Source organism: Rhinolophus sinicus, chromosome 14 (genome assembly GCF_057876585.1).
Source record: "Rhinolophus sinicus isolate RSI-liver-muscle chromosome 14, RSI-T2T, whole genome shotgun sequence".
Taxonomy (NCBI): Eukaryota; Metazoa; Chordata; class Mammalia; order Chiroptera; family Rhinolophidae; genus Rhinolophus; species Rhinolophus sinicus.
Window position 1 is genome coordinate 71,336,774 of NC_142514.1, and position 16,498 is coordinate 71,353,271.

Consider the following 16,498-nt stretch of genomic DNA (forward strand, 5'->3'; position numbering starts at 1 on the left):
ATTAAGAGACTGACCATTAGAAGCTGACGGCCCTGTGTGTGAAGACTTGACCCCAACTATTACAGCGACGGAACCTAGAGCAAATCATTTAACTAAGCCTGTTTCCTTTTCTGTAACACAGGAGCAATAAAATACTCACCTATAATAGGCTGCTGTGAACTTGAAATAATTTATGTAGAACTTAGCAGAGCTCATGGCATATAGAGAGGGCTCAATAAATGTTGGTTCTTATTTTCTTTTTAGGTTTTCGTAGCAATACAATTCTTTTGTATCTTATACAATGACGACTAAAAACAAGGCTCCAGCACAAAAGAGTTATTCATTTCTCCCTTGTCCTTAATATCATACAGAACTAAATAACTTCCCATAAAATGCATCCCACGTTGCAGCACTCAAGGGACGTATGACCACTAAGCCAGTGGTTAACAGACCTTAAAGTCTCATGTCCTAAGAGGCAACAGTTTCAGAGAAGCCAAAAAAACTTGAAATAATTTCACAGGTTAATATATATACATATATGTGTATATATATATATATACACACACACACACACACACACGTGTGTGTGTGCATTTTATCAAGTATAACATGATATACAAAAGCATTTACTACAAACAGTTCACATATACAAAAAGAGGCTATTTTATTCTTTTGTCCCTTTTATATCCTATTTTAGGCAAAATGAAGAAACCCAGACAATAACAGAACTGCACTAGTTCTAAAAACTGGGCATTTTATAAATGAAATATATCCAATCATCTATACCTCCTCACAAATTCCAAAACAATGAGGTTTACTGAACTATAGTTAGAATCAACTTAAATAAATCTTTGCACGATTCAGATGAAACATACATTGTCAATGGTTAAAAGTCCAGGTAGAAAAAGTACATAAAATTATTCATAAGTAAAAACATTTCATACAAAAGAGATGGTTTTTTAAAAAACACACCAGACAATATCAGGAGGAAATGCATTGAATTTTAAAACATTTTTTGGACCATTATATAAAATACCAAAAGGTTCAGAACTGTTGAACAACAAAAGTTTACGTAGAACAAAGCCAAGAGGTGAAAAACTATTAAATGTATTAAAATCATCTAAAGCCAAGTAAGATAAAACTGAACTATGTAATTTAGAAACAGGTTTAAGTGCATTTTCTTTGTACAATTCAACTGATCACCACATGTAACATCTGGCAATTAATTAAAATGCAATTAAATACAGATTTGCAAGCCTTTTGGCCATTATGTAAATATTAAAAAGTTAAGTAAATTGCCAATTGGAAAAAAAAAGTTTACATACATAATAAGAAAAGCACAACGGTCAAAGATGCACTATAAAATTGTGTGAAAAAAACAATCATACTAAACAAAGATCTTTTAGGCACTTGCATTCAGAAACATTCCTTTTATAAATAAGCATAGTTTCACTTCAAAAAAATAAAGCTGATTTTTCCCAATTGCACCTATTAGCTGAGAACTATATATTAGGGATGCATTTAAATGGACCATTTTATGAGGAAAATCAACTAAATTTTAAAAAACATGAGTCTACCTACTTATTCACAACTTCTGAAATACAGGTAATTCCAGTGAGGCACAAATGTGGCCCTATCAAAATATCTACTATTCAATATAACACAGGATAACACAATACAATGACAAAAGCAAAATCCACAATTTGGCAATCCTTTACAAAAGGGGCCCTGTCAAAAATTCTTTCACAAAACAAACACAATACCACAAAACAAAACAACTGAAAACGAAAAGCTGAATTTTGACAACCCTACACAAACTGTGGGATTTCATCTTCAAGGTCTTCAAACTGTTGCATTCGCTTAAGCCGCGGTCTCTGACACGGCGGATGCACACCAGGCAGGCCGCGCTCCTGCGAGTTCCCCTTAGGCTCACCGAGTGGCTGCACAGGACAAGCTGCTGCGTTTTCGGAGTCTGGCACTGATTTCAGCGAATGCCCCTGAGGGATGTGAGCGGTGCCAGGAGGCACTGCTGGCGGGGATGCTGTGGGCTTCTCCTCAGCCGCTCTCGCACTACCCGCGGGAGCACGTGGCTTATAAAACGTTGTCCAGTGCTGGGGCTGCAGTGTTCTGGGTGCTCTGAGAGGAGCAGGAGGGCACGAGTCAGAGGACCGTCTCTCTGACACCTGTCTTGCTGACATGGCTGGTTCTGTGTATGGCTTACTGGGCTGGGTGGCGCTGAGTCGATGGTCCCCACCAACCCTGATGCCGGTCAGCACTCCCCCCTCCTGGAGTGCGCTGGGCACAATCACTGCAGTCTTTGCAGTGAGGTCATTTTGTTCATACTGCTTCTCCCGAGTTTTCTGTAGAGTTTGCTGGTTAAAGCCATCAAATTTGCAACAAATAGTAGGGGTGTCTTTTCTATAAACTCCTTCAAAGGTAGGATTCTTGTACAATTTGTCTGAATTTACATTCCCCGTATTCCTGCCGTTTCTCTCATGAGGAGGGCTTGCAAGCAGCAGTCTATCCACAGGCAAACTTGCAGGTCTAATCTTGGTCCTTGGAGTGCACCTCTCAGCAACACTGCTTGCTTCCCTGTCGGATTTCACAGTCAGTGGCTTGGAGCTTTTAAAAACATCTTCCACCTTTTGTGATGCCGATTCAAGCTCTTGGTCTACAAGCAAAGGCACTTTGTTGTCTGAAAAAGAAGAAAATTTATTTAAAAAGCCAATTTCATGATACCTGGTTAACAAGAGAGTCTGAATAAGGTATCGATGAATACGCTCTCCGAACAACAAAGGTTATATATTGTTTTCAAGTTAGTCTCAGTTATCTATGCAGATAAGTTTAAAGGCAGACTCTGAATAAAAATGTTGGAATTCTCTATTTACTTAAATCAATAAAGTCAATATAATAAACAAAACCCACTTGGGTTAGAGTAAAATACACTTGCTGAAGTAACCTCTTTTGACGTGCCACACATGAACAAGTATTTGCTGGGTCAAAGGATTGTCATGATTTCAACACGCAGACACTGGTAAATTAACCTCAGAAAAGTTACACCAATTCACATACCAAAGTAGGTGAGGCCTTGAATCCCAAGGCTTTTGCCAACTCACTTAATCTGCTTTTCAGTTACCTCAACCCACAGTGCGAGCATATCACGTGAAACGCCTTACATGTCCTTCATATCTGATCAACTAATAAATGGGCTATAACATTCATCCCATCCCAGTGAAGTTGAATTGTTTTATTTTAACGAAAAATGCCATTCACTCCATTTACAGTTTACTTCCAGACTTACTTTCCTCTTTCCTATCAAGTTCCCACGGTCCATGTTGCCTCAGACTAGAACGCTGAGCTCCTTTAAACCCTGTGCCTCTTTGCTACATGTCTCCTAAAAAAGTCACATTTCTGAAAAATTCCAGCCCTCTGCTCACAGTCCTTTGGGCAGCAGTTTGCTGACAGGTGCCCATCAGAATCACTGCCAATAGTCATCTCACTGACCTTCTTTCTTATCTGAGACTGCTGACCTCTCTTCCCTGGGCTACCAAAGCAACACTTTCTTGTTTTGTTTTCCCAGGTCCGAACCCACATTTACAGACCCCTCACTGGGAACTGACTCGTTGTGGTTGGGCTGTAGGTACCGCCCAAAGTGCATTCTGAGGGAAAAACTTATAGCCTAATGGATAGAGTGCAGACTCTAAAGCCCAGTGGCTGCGTTTGACTCAGTTCTACCACTTCTGCACTGGGCAAAGCCATCTCACTGTCCCTCAGTGTCTTCATCTGTCAAAAGAAAATCATAATTATATCTTTGTTGATGTGTGGCCCAAATGACCTAATCATGAAAAGAGCTTAGAATTCTCTGGTATATAATAAGCACTCAAAAATGACATTTATTATCATAACTATTCAAACTGGGAGTCCTAGATCATGGGACAGTGAAATGAGCACAAACATAGGCTCAAATATTGACTGACGATTTATTAGGGGCATGACGTTTGGCATGATTTCTCAGACTATTAGACTATAGGTTGAATGGGCCTAATACTACTACTGACTTCATAGCACAGACTATTATGAAGATCAAACCAGATAAATGGCATCAAACAATAAGCACAGTGCTTAGCAAAGAGCAGGGGCACTTAATGAATATTAGGTCCTTTACTTTTTAGACCCAGTGAGGCTATGATAACTGCTGTTTGAGTATACATCCAATTTAACATATATGGCTGAATTTTTAAAAACTGGAATTTAGCTTTAGAAACTTGTAGAATTACAGTAATAAATGGAAGCCTTTCTACCAGCTTGATAGTTACCAATCACTGCAACTAAAATCATCATATAGTGAATAAAATGACTGAAGTGAAGGAAATAAAAAGACATACGTATATGTGTGCTTACTGTGTTGAAGGCAAGTGATAGGTAAAAGCATTTGAAAAAATTTTTAGAAGTTTTAAGAGTCTAAATTTTTTTGTCATTTTAGGAATCCAGTTGACTCCTTATGAGCAGTTAGATCAATACAATGATTTATAGTCACAGGTGCCAATGAACTAACATACTACTCAATACCCTTCTGTCATGACTTTAATTCATGGCAAAAATGAAAACAAAAAAGTTTTCAGAAAGAGCACAAGCAATATCTATGAACTACAAGATGTCTTTTTCTAAGAAAGACTATTATAGGCAATGACATTCATTTAAATGCGAAGTACACTAAGAGGCAACTTTCTTAATGGCTAGCAAAGATCCATGTACTAAAGAAGTTTCTTTCTCTGAGTTCTCTCAGCTCCATTCACCTTTGCTCTTAAGCATGGTTTATTGACATAGTTTTAAGTCAGAAAACACGTATTGTATCTGGCCACTCACCAATGAGACATGCATCACATTTTTCTAATACATTCTGCTTTCGTTCTGATTCCTCAAATGATGTAGCTGGTTCAACAATTTTGCTTTCACTATCTGCTATGTGGATATCCTGTTGATGGAAGAGAATTTTTAAACTTGAAGAAGCAAACACACCGCAAAATAAACAATTCAAAGGTTTTTTTTTAAACTTAACATAAACATTATAAAGTTCCAACACAATTGCATGAAGGTCAAAACTCACTTCTTTTGAAGAAAAAAACAGTGACTTCATGTAACGGTCTAGTTCTCTTTCTTCTGGTGATAACGGAGGCTTCAGAAGACAGCCTTGATCCACCTGAGGTGCAACACCACCTGTACTACACCCAACAACATCTTGTGGCTGTAGGGACCCATCAAAGATCTTCTGGGAGTAAGTAATGAGGAACTCTACCAACCGCGCTTGATTGGAGTATTCAGCGAGAGAAGAGATGGTGATAGGAGCAGTGGTGGGCCTTGGCCTAATGAGACTTGGTCCAAATATCACCCCCAAGTTTTTGGAGTTCATCTTGTTTTCTTCTGCATGATCTACGACCCTGCAGAGTAGAACACATAAAGCTGTATGACATTTGCCGGTTAGATTGCCCTGATGGTAGTTTACTACTATGGGTTGAGAAGGGTGGAGTGAAAATGGGCTGCAGAAGTCTAAGAAAAGGATATATTTATTTGATTAAAAACTGACACACACCAAGTTGGGTTTCAACCATAAGAGGATAAAAATTAAGTTAGGAGAAGAAATGAGGCAAGATACATAGCCTAGGAAATTAACAACCCCCTCCAGGGTATATAACTGTCAGGTGCTTCACTGGTTACACAAGTAACAAGTGACTGTATCCAGTTACCTGCAGCTGGAGAAAAACAAGAACTAGATTCAGGCAGCTAGGCTAATTCCCGACGTGACATTTATTTAACTAATTATAATAATGTCATTATAATCTCATTTACATTGTGGTTACTATGACTCTCCCATCATGTATCTGACGCCATGACAGTTCCGGAGGAAAAATAAGGAAGAAAAGGCTGGGTCCTGCCCGGGGGAGGACATGAATGAACCAGTCAATGCGACATCACCAATTCCTGCCCCAGGAGACATGAAAAACCCTGACCTTGACTTCCTCTGGGTGCCCGCACTTTCCTCTCAATTGTGTACTTTTGTTTTCAATAAATTGCTTTCCTGCATCTGTCTACTTTTGAATTCTTTCTTGTGCAGAAACTAGAACCTGGTCACCGCTGCTCCAGTTTGAACCCTCTCCGGACATCCCGGTGAGCCTCCGGCGACACAACTACTAGAGTTTTACCAGCGGAAATAAAAAATACCCCTAAAAGCTGCAGGTCCCGGTGCTGGAAAATTAAACATCATTGTCGCTGATTCTCCCTCCTAAAGATTGCTCTGTTCTATTGCCACTCCCTCTGCTATGGCCTTACTTCAAGTTCTCATCACCTTTATTTCTATGACTATTCCAGGAGATCTGAAGTGCAGTAAAGGCCTCCCTCCCCTCCAAACCATTCTCCATATTGCTGCCAGAAAGATGTAACAGGCAAATCTGAGCATGTTGAATTCTTGGCACAAAATTCTTTAGTGGGCACAGAAGGAAGACAGTCTAGTTACCTGCCAGGTATGTAAGGCTTTCTTTACCAGGCCTCTGCCTAGCTAGCTCATTCCTGCTTCTGCTTGCTATATCCTAGTCTAACCAAATTGCTTATACTTCCTCAATGCAAAATGATCTCTTGTATCTCTGTGTCTGTTACCCTCTGCCTAGAATGCTCTTCTGCATACTCCCTGCCACCAAACCACTATTTAGCTCTTTAAGTCTGGCTCAGGGCTACCTTCTCTGATTCATGACCCTCCCTTCCTAGTCTTCCTTGGCTTGCAGTGCATAGCTCTATTAGAATAAGAATGATGCCGCACTGCCCTTGTCTGCAGGTCTGCCCCTGAAGCTGACAAGCACAACAGATGACAGAAACCTTTTCATTGTTTCCCCAGCCAGAGCCAGAGCCAGAGCCGGGCACATAAGAGGCATCTGAGGCAAAGATGCCAGGGGCATGACCATACACGCATTGACTCCCTTTCCCTAACACATATAGGGGTACCAAAAAAATGTATACACATGGCTTGTATTCGTCTTTTGATATCGGTATGTATCATTACAATTTTAATACAGGTTTTTCCTTTCTTAAAATGTGTATACATTTTTCGGCACCCTCTGTGAAATGAAATGTTCATTTTAAAAACATTAGCACAATAATGTGAATATACTTAATACTACTGAGCTGTGCACTTAAAAATGATTAAGATGGTAAATTTATGTTATGTGTTTTACCACAATTAAAAAAAAATAAAAACAATAAAACTGCTCAGTTATCCACCCACTAATGGATACTCATCTTGTACAAAGTTCTTACCGCTTAAGATGTACTATGAGGTAATGAAGACTGTTAAAATTTGATGCTGGCAATTGTCTTAGAAGGTCCTTGCTTTTTAGAAGAATTCGGTTTATTTCTATGCACGTTGGCCATTTTTTGTCCTCGGGGCTATCCTTTTTTGTCTCTTGTTCTTCATTTACACGTTGGATCTCTTTTGCAAGGTCAATAAATTCCTTGTACAATCGGAATAAAATAAATGGTTCTGGAAGCTAAAGAAATAAAATTACATTAAAAATATAATTCTGTCCTTTTTTCCCCATTAATATCTACTGAATAGCTACTTAATGGTTTAATACATCCCTTTACATTAACACGATTTAAGGTCAATCCACATTTAGAAATGTACATATGTTTGCTACAGACATAATCTATAGTCGATCTGACATAATCACCATAAATCATATTTATATTAAAAATGAGTTAACTCATAATCAGTAAAACTCTAAACCTTAGATTCATGACTGCACTTAAGCCAGCAAGAACTTCAACTGTTTTATTGAAACAAACCCAGGATGATACAAAAATTAAGCCAAATTAATTAGAAAAGGCTTATACTCTTGAATTTAATTGGTATGGCGGAAACAGAACAAAATGCTATCTGGTCTTTGTGTTTTACTTAAATCAGACTGAAGATAAGACAATATGGCTTACAAGAAAGAAACTGTCAATATTTTATTTATCAAATTTTTAAATATAACTTGAATTGGCATAAGTAGTTCAACAGAAAAAGTTCCTCAAACTATCAAAGGGTATGCCACCCTTGATATGTCTACTGGCATAACTTATTTCAATATTTCCACTGCTCAGCAATGGAAAATACAGCATACATCTGGTGTCCTATACTATCTGTGGTGAAGTAGACACCTGCTTATCCAGTTTCCCCTGTTGGTCCCAGAGAGGAGACACTCTGAGATCCATTTCTACCTCCACCACTCCGGGATCTGAAGAAGGTAACTTAACCTCTTGGAGCTTCAGATTTCCCACATGGTATATGAGTAAAATGAAGGCTACTCTCTAATACTGTAGAATTGAGCAGGGCTTCCCACACTGAAGTCTTGGTCCCATAGTATTCCTGAGACAGAATGATAGCTGATAGTATCGGACCCCATTCATTTCCTTTTCCTGTATGGCTAGAATAGATAAAGGATGATTCACTGTGAGATTTACAGTCATTCAAAGGTACGTTTTCTCAACTTCTCAGCTGAGAATATTATAAAATGTGATTAAAGAGCTATCAATGGTTTCCTGGGCTAACATGGCAGGTCCAACATTTGTATCTATTTTTTTTCCCCCTCTGCAACCCTACTGAAATACAGTTCAGCCCACAGGACCAAGAGAATAGGAATGGAGACAAAAGCAACATTTCACAAGTGGAAGAGCAGATGACCAAGTGCTGACTTAGCAGTCCCGAGAAAGCTGCAATTTCAAACTGAGGTACAACAGTTTACAGCATCAGGAAACTCAGGGGCTGTCAGCCCAAAGTCCTCTAATCACGAGGAAGGGTAGGCTACCCAAGAAGCATTAGGTCTCTAGATCCTTGCTGTCTCCACTCCATGTTCCTGAGCAACCTGCTCCCCAGAAGTCTGGGGGTTTCTTCTCTGGGCAGTGTTAAACTGACGGTTCTTGGGAGGGGCAATGCCCAGCACAAGAAACAGGTGGACAATCATCTAAAAAACAGAAATTTAGTGACTGGATGCATGCGGAAAGCAGAGATCCCAGAGTCTTCTTACCCCACTTGACTCCCAGAGTGCTGGCACCACACACCTAGGCAGCGGAAGACCCTCCTCTAGGGTATCAGACTAGCCCTGGAGATGCAGACATCACGTGTTTCCCAAACAGCCCACCTAGATCACACTAAAGTTCAAAATCTTGAAAGCCTTTATGTATTCATTAAGAGTTTCCAAAGACATTTAAATTTGCAACTCTCATTTTAAGCAGAAAACCATGGAAGACAAATCAAAATAGGTAGGAAAAACAACAACTTGAAGGTCTAGAACTTCAAGGAAATGAGCAACAAAAGTTGTAAGAACTGAAGGACAAATAACCAGAGTGACAGAGCTCCTGGAGTGCCTGAAATAGTGGGTGAAACTACACCCCCATCAAGGCATATCATTGTTTAACTTTAGGATAATGAAGAGAAAACTATTCTATAAGCTTTTGAGAGAAAATTAATAGGCCACATACAGAGAATCAGGAATGAGGATCTCAGGCTTCAAAGAGAACAACAGAAAAAATGCCTGCAAAATTCTGAAGAAAAATAATTTCCAGCCTAGACTACTATTCCACACCATTCACACTCTTCCATTCCCATTCAAGAAAGTAGAATAAAAACAGATGAATAAGGTTTCAAATACATACTCTTATTCCACCTTGCTCAAGAGATGGGCTCGATCAAAACAGGAGAATAAACCAACATAGGAAGCCAAGGCACAGAAGACAGGTGTTCCCTTACAAAAGAGGAGAGGGTGGAGAAGAGTGATCCCAGGATGACAGCTATTCACTATGTTAAGAAAGGCCCAGATCGAGATCAGAACTCCCGAGAGCGACATGTTGAGGACCGTAGTCACTATGCTCTCTCTCTGTAACTGTCTCTTCAATTTCAGCCAAGGACCAGATCACTTTTATACTTGGCTCATCGTGACAGTGTGCTGATTGTTCCTGAAACTCCTTCATGCTGCATGAAGCCACGAAGGTTACTTATTTCACCCCACAGAAGTGTTTCCTTTGGATCTAATCCTGAAAACTACAGGTACGACAGTGAGCATAGAAAGAGAAAATATAGAGAAGCCCAACCACATTCCTGCTGACTTCCACTAGCCAGCTTATGCAAGGATAGCCCTACCTGAGGTCCCAAATATGGTGAACTTCCAGGATGAGTTCATGACTTTGCCCACTGACCTCCCACAACAGCTATTTTAAAACATCAACGAAGGTAAAATTGGACTATGACCTAGACACTGTTCTACTTACTGAATCCTTCATGTAACAGTCTGAATAATAGCCTTTCTTTACATAGCTAGATTTATGCTATCTACAGAGTTTTCTAAAACTTAATGATACGTGGCTTAGGAATATACAACAGGTATTAAAACTATTAAGGAAAAAGAGGGAGTTACTAACATGGTTAGGAAAGATCATTGGGGTGGGGTTATAGGCTACAACTGGGGAGGGACATACAGGGCCCTTCTAAAAGGTATAATAATGTTCAATTTCCTTAAGATAGGTGATGGGAAACGAGTGTTTTTAGCAGTATTTCTCTGTAAACTGTACATATATTTTATACTCACTTCTGTACAATAAGTAGAAAAATATTAATATGGTCTTTGTTAATAAAATGGTCTGTGTAGCAAATGTTGTGAGCAAAATGCAAATCATATTTTTGTTCTTTTCTATTTCCTGGTAGGTTTCAAGGGTAAAAACTTTACCTGTCGAAGGTATAACTTTAAGACGTCACAAATGTCATGTGAACTAAATTCTGAAATGTCTACCAAGTGCATTCCATTTTCCAAAGCTTGACAAAGTTTTTCAGTTTTTACTTTGTTTCCACATACACGATAAATTCCCTTGAGAAAAAAGAAGAAAAATTTTGAAAAATTCTGCTTTAGTACAAATGGCTAAATGTGGACATCTAGATATATTTGATGTATCTATTTTAATTTTTATTAATGCTTTACAAAAAAGCCTAGGCCAAATAAGGTAATGTTTTCCAAATAAATCTGAATAAAATCAGTTACTTATTAAAAATTCAGATCATTGTTTTCCTTTAAAGTCTCCTTACCGTTAGAACAAATCACAAAGGCATTTATATTTAAAATTTTTCATTTCAAGAGTTACAACATACCTGTAGACACAAGGCTCTATTTTCAATCTCTGAGGCACATATTTTGAGTATAAAAGGGATACCATCCGGTTCCTTTTTTGCAACTTGTGTGAATTCTGCTCCAAATAAGTGTATTTTCCCCAGAAGTTTTTGATGACCACAAATGATGACTAAATTTTCCAAACACTTTCGGTGACAAACAAGGAGACACTGCAAGAAAATGAAAGTTTAAAACTGGTTAACTTAACTTAAAACTATTCACAATTGGACAAATGATAGGTAGAGTGGTAACACAACAAAAATGAGTTTAAAAATATAACTTGTGGTGCTTGAAATACATTTACTAGCAAAAGAAAATATAAAATTATAGAAGATACATTGTGGTTCCTTATTAATTTATTAAAAGGATATTTGCAAAAGATCTGACTCAGTAAAATTAGTAACAAAAAAGGAAAAAACAGAAAGCATAAAGGGGCTAAGGTAATGCCAGAAACATCTTACCTCTTCACACTCAACACCTGGGAAGACTACAATGCTTTCACAATCCCTACATTTCGTGGGGGATCTCAATTTGCGAAACTTGTGGGTGAGAGCTGCCTTTGACATCAATGTTTTCTTACATGTTCCAAGGGAATTGGGTCCTTGCAACAGAAATAGATTATTATATAAGAATTATAAGGCGGCAAAAATTATACCACAGAATAGTGTATTTTGAAAAATCTTTAGACTTTGCAATCATTCATATATTACAAAAAGCTATTATTTTGAGCCTGTAACATCAAAATAAGCATCTTATTTAAAGATCTCTTACAAGGCACATATTTATCAAACATTTTAGCAATGAGTAAAAAGCACCACCAAACCAATAAGATACTTCTAAAACAGCACAGCATAATGTTTTCAGAATTAGAAAATTTATATTGTTATTAATATGCCCTTTATAGAGCTGGGAAGGATGTTACATCGGTGGCATTATATTCTTAGAAAAAATGCCCCTATAAAAGCTTCAAAGAAAACTAGCTGTATGACATTAGTGTATTAGCATTATTTGCATTAAGGATAAAGCTATTTTTAAATCATTATAAAATTACAGATAATAATAGCTAGTTGTGTATCAATATCCTACCGGAGGTCAAGCGTTCTGTATTATTTTAGTAAAAGATGCCAAAACAGGTAACTGTTGATTTCAAATATACAAAACTAATTTATATGAGTCTAATTCAAGTCATTAAGGTAACAGACTTCTCTTTTATATCCTTCAACATGCACAACTTTCTCTGTCATCAAGAAGTATACTTATTTATTCTTCCTGCTTAGCTTCTTGCACTGTTTCTTTTAAAGTGGCTTTATTTCAGAATTTCTCATGCACTGCAACCCTTTTAACAGTTAAGTCACTATATTAGTCACTATTTATGAAAGATCAAACATCTAGCCTATTTTAGCACTGTGCTAGTACATTTTAGATCTAGTAGTTCTGCTGCTCGTTTTTACATTTGTAACATTTGATTAATATATTATCAACTCATACTTGTACATGATTTGTTGGAATATAGTTAAGTCATTAAAATGCCTTTTGTTTAACACACAGCAGAGTAATTCTTTGAATTATACTATTTTCCTAATATCATGCCGTGCTACTGATTCAATTGGTTTAGCGAGAACTTGATTCAGTGACATTCAGCGACTGATTGTCAATACCAGTTTCTGAAGGGGAAGGTGGCTCTCTTTCATCTAGGTCATCTGCAGAAGACATGGTTCCACTGGACGGAGTTCGTGGAAGTTTTCGATGAAAATCTCCTAAAAGAAAATTATGGGTACAATTACCTGATCATGCACTGGAGAATTTTATGAATGTCTGATGATAACATTTTTTGAATAACACAGTCATATTATTTTTATTAGCTACAATGTACAAAATTTGCTTCCATTCTCAGACTTCGGATACAGGGAATTCCTGGGAACAAAAGAGAACTGAACTAAAACTTGTACAAATCAATGTAAAATTGAGGGTCAGACATCCCAATGAGACCCTGACTGCCAATTTCTGATAGTGCTAGGGAATGTAAGCTTTACAGAACAAGGAGCATTTTCTATTCACGTCTTGTATCTAATACCTGACAGTGTGCCTGGCACAATACTAAAGTTGTCATTAAATGCTTGCTGAATTAAGTTATAGATAAATGTATACAATATAACCTAAAGCTTTGTAAAGTATACAAAAATCTTTAAATATAGCAATACACTAACAGTAACATCACATTTATATTCCCAGGAATACTGGAGGCTGGGAAGCGGGAACAATGATTCCTGGCAGGAGCAGAGAGCACCAGATGTTATGCCAGCAAAGGATCTGCCATGTGTATCAAAGCACGTTCAGAAGCAGCCCAACTAGGTACTGAGGTTCATTTGCTCCCTGCTGATATTACAAACAGGGCTACAACTAAGTGGAAGGATTCGCTTAAATCAAAGCCTAACAGTCTAAGGGTCAGAGTTAGAAAGGACTTTACAAATGATTTAAAGCAATAACCTCGCCCCAAAAAGATTCCTCTGCACAATACTCTTAAAAGGTAGTCATCTAATTTTTGCTTTGAACATGTCCGCAATGACTTTGAAATCATGAGGTCATTTGTTCCATTTTAGAACTATTTTAATTGTAGAATAGCTTTCTTGTATTATTGAGCAGAAATCTGCCTCCGTATAAATCCTAGTCTTAGATCATACTTCTCCCTAAAGGAGCAAACAAAAGCACTCTAACTACTTTTTAGTCCCTTTACATTTCCAATATTTGAGGACAGCTGTAATGTCCCCAAGTTTCCTCTTTTCCAGGCTAGGCATCCCCAGGTCTTCACCTATTTATCATGTGACCAGTTTCCAAATGTTTGTCTATCACATGAAGTCTTACAGGATTCCAACTAATTTAGGGCTTGCTCTAGAATGGGTCTTAATTTCTGGGGACAGCTGGAACGACATTGTTTTTACAAAGCTCATTACAAATACTCAAATATTTAGGCTCAATCTCGAGTGTCCTTGAACAGAACTAGTTTTAAAGGAGGACGCAAAGTAAGCCTACAAACCCCAGTGCTGCATGGAAGTTATTTCTAACTTTAAATTCAAGACATTTATTTACAGGAAGAAAATTTCTATAACATGTAGAACACTAAAAAACAAAATGTCTTGGACTTTGTGGTTAAATCCTGTAGCATTATCTCCTGCAGTGCCAATTAGGAGGAAGGAACGTAGCAGGAAGAAAAGGACTGGCGCAGTGGCGCAGTCTGTGGTAGAGGAGCGGAGAAGAAGGATGTTGAAGTAAGAATCTTTTGGGTTCAAGTGCTACCTACCTTCTTCTCCTGCTAGCTGTATAACCCATGGCAAGGTGTCCTCCTTGAAGCCACTAAGGGAGAGTTCAAAACACCTAGTCTGCCTCTCTAAGGAATATGAGATTATCAAATTACGGGCCTTAAAGTACATTCGTAAAAAATTAATAAGAATAAGTGATCATAGGTATAAGAACTGGTGTTCACTATGGTGTTCATTATAGCAACTAACTACAAAACAATAAAAAGGATTGACAATAATGTTCACAGAATGGAATGCTATTCAGAGTATAGTAAAAAATAAAGACAGCTACTCACATCAATATGGATCTCAAAAAAAAATGCATGAAAGAAGTCACAAAAGAACAGTACAGTTCCATCTGTATAACATTCCAAAGAGGGCAAAGGTCAACCAAATATAGGTACTAAAACATTTTAACATACCGTGTTTCCCTGAAATAAGACCTATCGCGAAAATAAGCCCCAGTTAAGATCATCAGCCAGATGGAAGCATTTAGGACATTATGCCGATGTTCCAGAAGAAGGTGACATGACTGTATTTGAATAAATGTAGATTGTTGTACATGAAAAAATAAGACATCCCTTGAAAATATACCCTAATGTGTCTTTTGGAGCAAAAATTAATATAAGACCCGGTCTTATTTTCGGGGAAACACGGTAGGTAGGGAATGATTAACAAAATTCTGGATGATGGCTTATTCTGGTGGGTTAAGACAATTGTTATCACAGAGGTACACACAGGGGCCTTGTAATATACTGATAATGTTCCATTTCTTAGGCTGGGTGGTAAATATACAAAGATTTATTCTTCTTCTTTTAAATATATATATGTGTATATACACATACATACATACAGAGGGCACCAAAAAAATGTATACACATTTTAAGAAAGGAAAAAACTGTATTAAAATTGTAATACTCAATATATACCAATAACAAAAGATGAATACAAGTTATGTGTACACATTTTTTTGGCACCCCTGGTATATGTTCTTCTCTAAGAGACAGTTTAATTATAAACATAAGGTAAGCAAAGCATATTCCCAAAAAGGAATATTTTAATCTTTCACTGAATTTTCACTGCTAGACTTATATACCTGGACTTATGGATTCTGAATCCAGAGATCTAGATTCACTGCTTCCTCCAGTGCTCTCAGAGTCACTGAACATCCCAAATGTCCATGGTCTTATGCAAGAAGGACCTTTAAGAAAAGAATATTTAAAGTTAAACTTGGCTACATACAGATGGATCATAAGGGAAAATACTGACATTATTTAAAATGAGATACGTTTCTTTAACAGTGATCAATAACCCACTTTATGAAAGACACAGGGCTTACAACTGTGAATAAGGCCTCATAAAGTTACAATTCAAGACTTGATTTTTAAATTCCAGAGTTGCAACTCATTTAATAATTGCATTTTAAACAATTCGATCTCTCATAAATTAGTGCTTTCATTAATGTGGTGAAAACTACCTGTTATATCTGCACTGTTGGAGCATCTGTCCTCTTCCATCCTATTAGAACTATCGGGAAGGCGCACAACATCCTCTAATGAGTCAGCAGGTCCATATCCAGAAGTGTGGGGATGATTTGTTAACTGTTTATTTACATTGCTAAGAAAAACCCAAATAAAACTCATTACTGAGAAGAATGACTAACAATCAACCTATTTTATTTTCAGAAAAATCTGTTAATTTAATGAATGTACAGTAATTTAACTAAATATTAAGAACAAACCATATTATATGGTTCAACTTCTTAAAAGAGATGTGAATAAAACTTACTAACCATTTGTACTTTTTACAGCTGAAATACAGAAAAGAGTAGCAAAAGTAAAATTAATTATTCATGTCATGGTTAAACTTTTCTACTATAACCTGTGGAAATGTAGGGTAAATCTGTGTCCTCTGCATTCAAAATAGTAGATATGACCATTATTTGTCGTTCTCAAAGGATTTTTAAACCTCAAAGAACTGAGCTCTTGTGTCAAAATGAAAAGTTTTTTTTATTCTCAAGTGAATTAGTTATATCTT

The 16,498-nt window shown here is 37.3% G+C and overlaps 1 protein-coding gene across 11 annotated transcripts in view; it reads right to left on the minus strand.

Annotated features, from left to right (window-relative positions):
* Nucleotides 1-618: 618 nt before the first annotated feature.
* Nucleotides 619-16,498, minus strand: part of ARHGAP29 (Rho GTPase activating protein 29) — a 72,450-nt gene continuing 56,570 nt past the window's right edge. For 6 of the 11 annotated variants that reach the window (XM_019752550.3, XM_019752562.3, XM_074335158.2 and 3 more), the window contains 11 exons: nucleotides 15,939-16,078; nucleotides 15,558-15,662; nucleotides 14,464-14,550; nucleotides 12,824-12,922; nucleotides 11,627-11,766; nucleotides 11,147-11,335; nucleotides 10,731-10,868; nucleotides 7,285-7,514; nucleotides 5,087-5,417; nucleotides 4,846-4,954; nucleotides 619-2,674 (listed from right to left, as the gene is read on the minus strand). In XM_019752550.3, the coding sequence (XP_019608109.3) occupies nucleotides 1,788-2,674; nucleotides 4,846-4,954; nucleotides 5,087-5,417; nucleotides 7,285-7,514; nucleotides 10,731-10,868; nucleotides 11,147-11,335; nucleotides 11,627-11,766; nucleotides 12,824-12,922; nucleotides 14,464-14,550; nucleotides 15,558-15,662; nucleotides 15,939-16,078 (2,455 nt within the window). In that variant the 3' untranslated portion in view covers nucleotides 619-1,787. The remainder of the gene's footprint in view (nucleotides 2,675-4,845; nucleotides 4,955-5,086; nucleotides 5,418-7,284; nucleotides 7,515-10,730; nucleotides 10,869-11,146; nucleotides 11,336-11,626; nucleotides 11,767-12,823; nucleotides 12,923-14,463; nucleotides 14,551-15,557; nucleotides 15,663-15,938; nucleotides 16,079-16,498) is intronic. The other 5 variants (XM_019752570.3, XM_019752577.3, XM_074335160.2 and 2 more) reach the window with 1 other exon arrangement.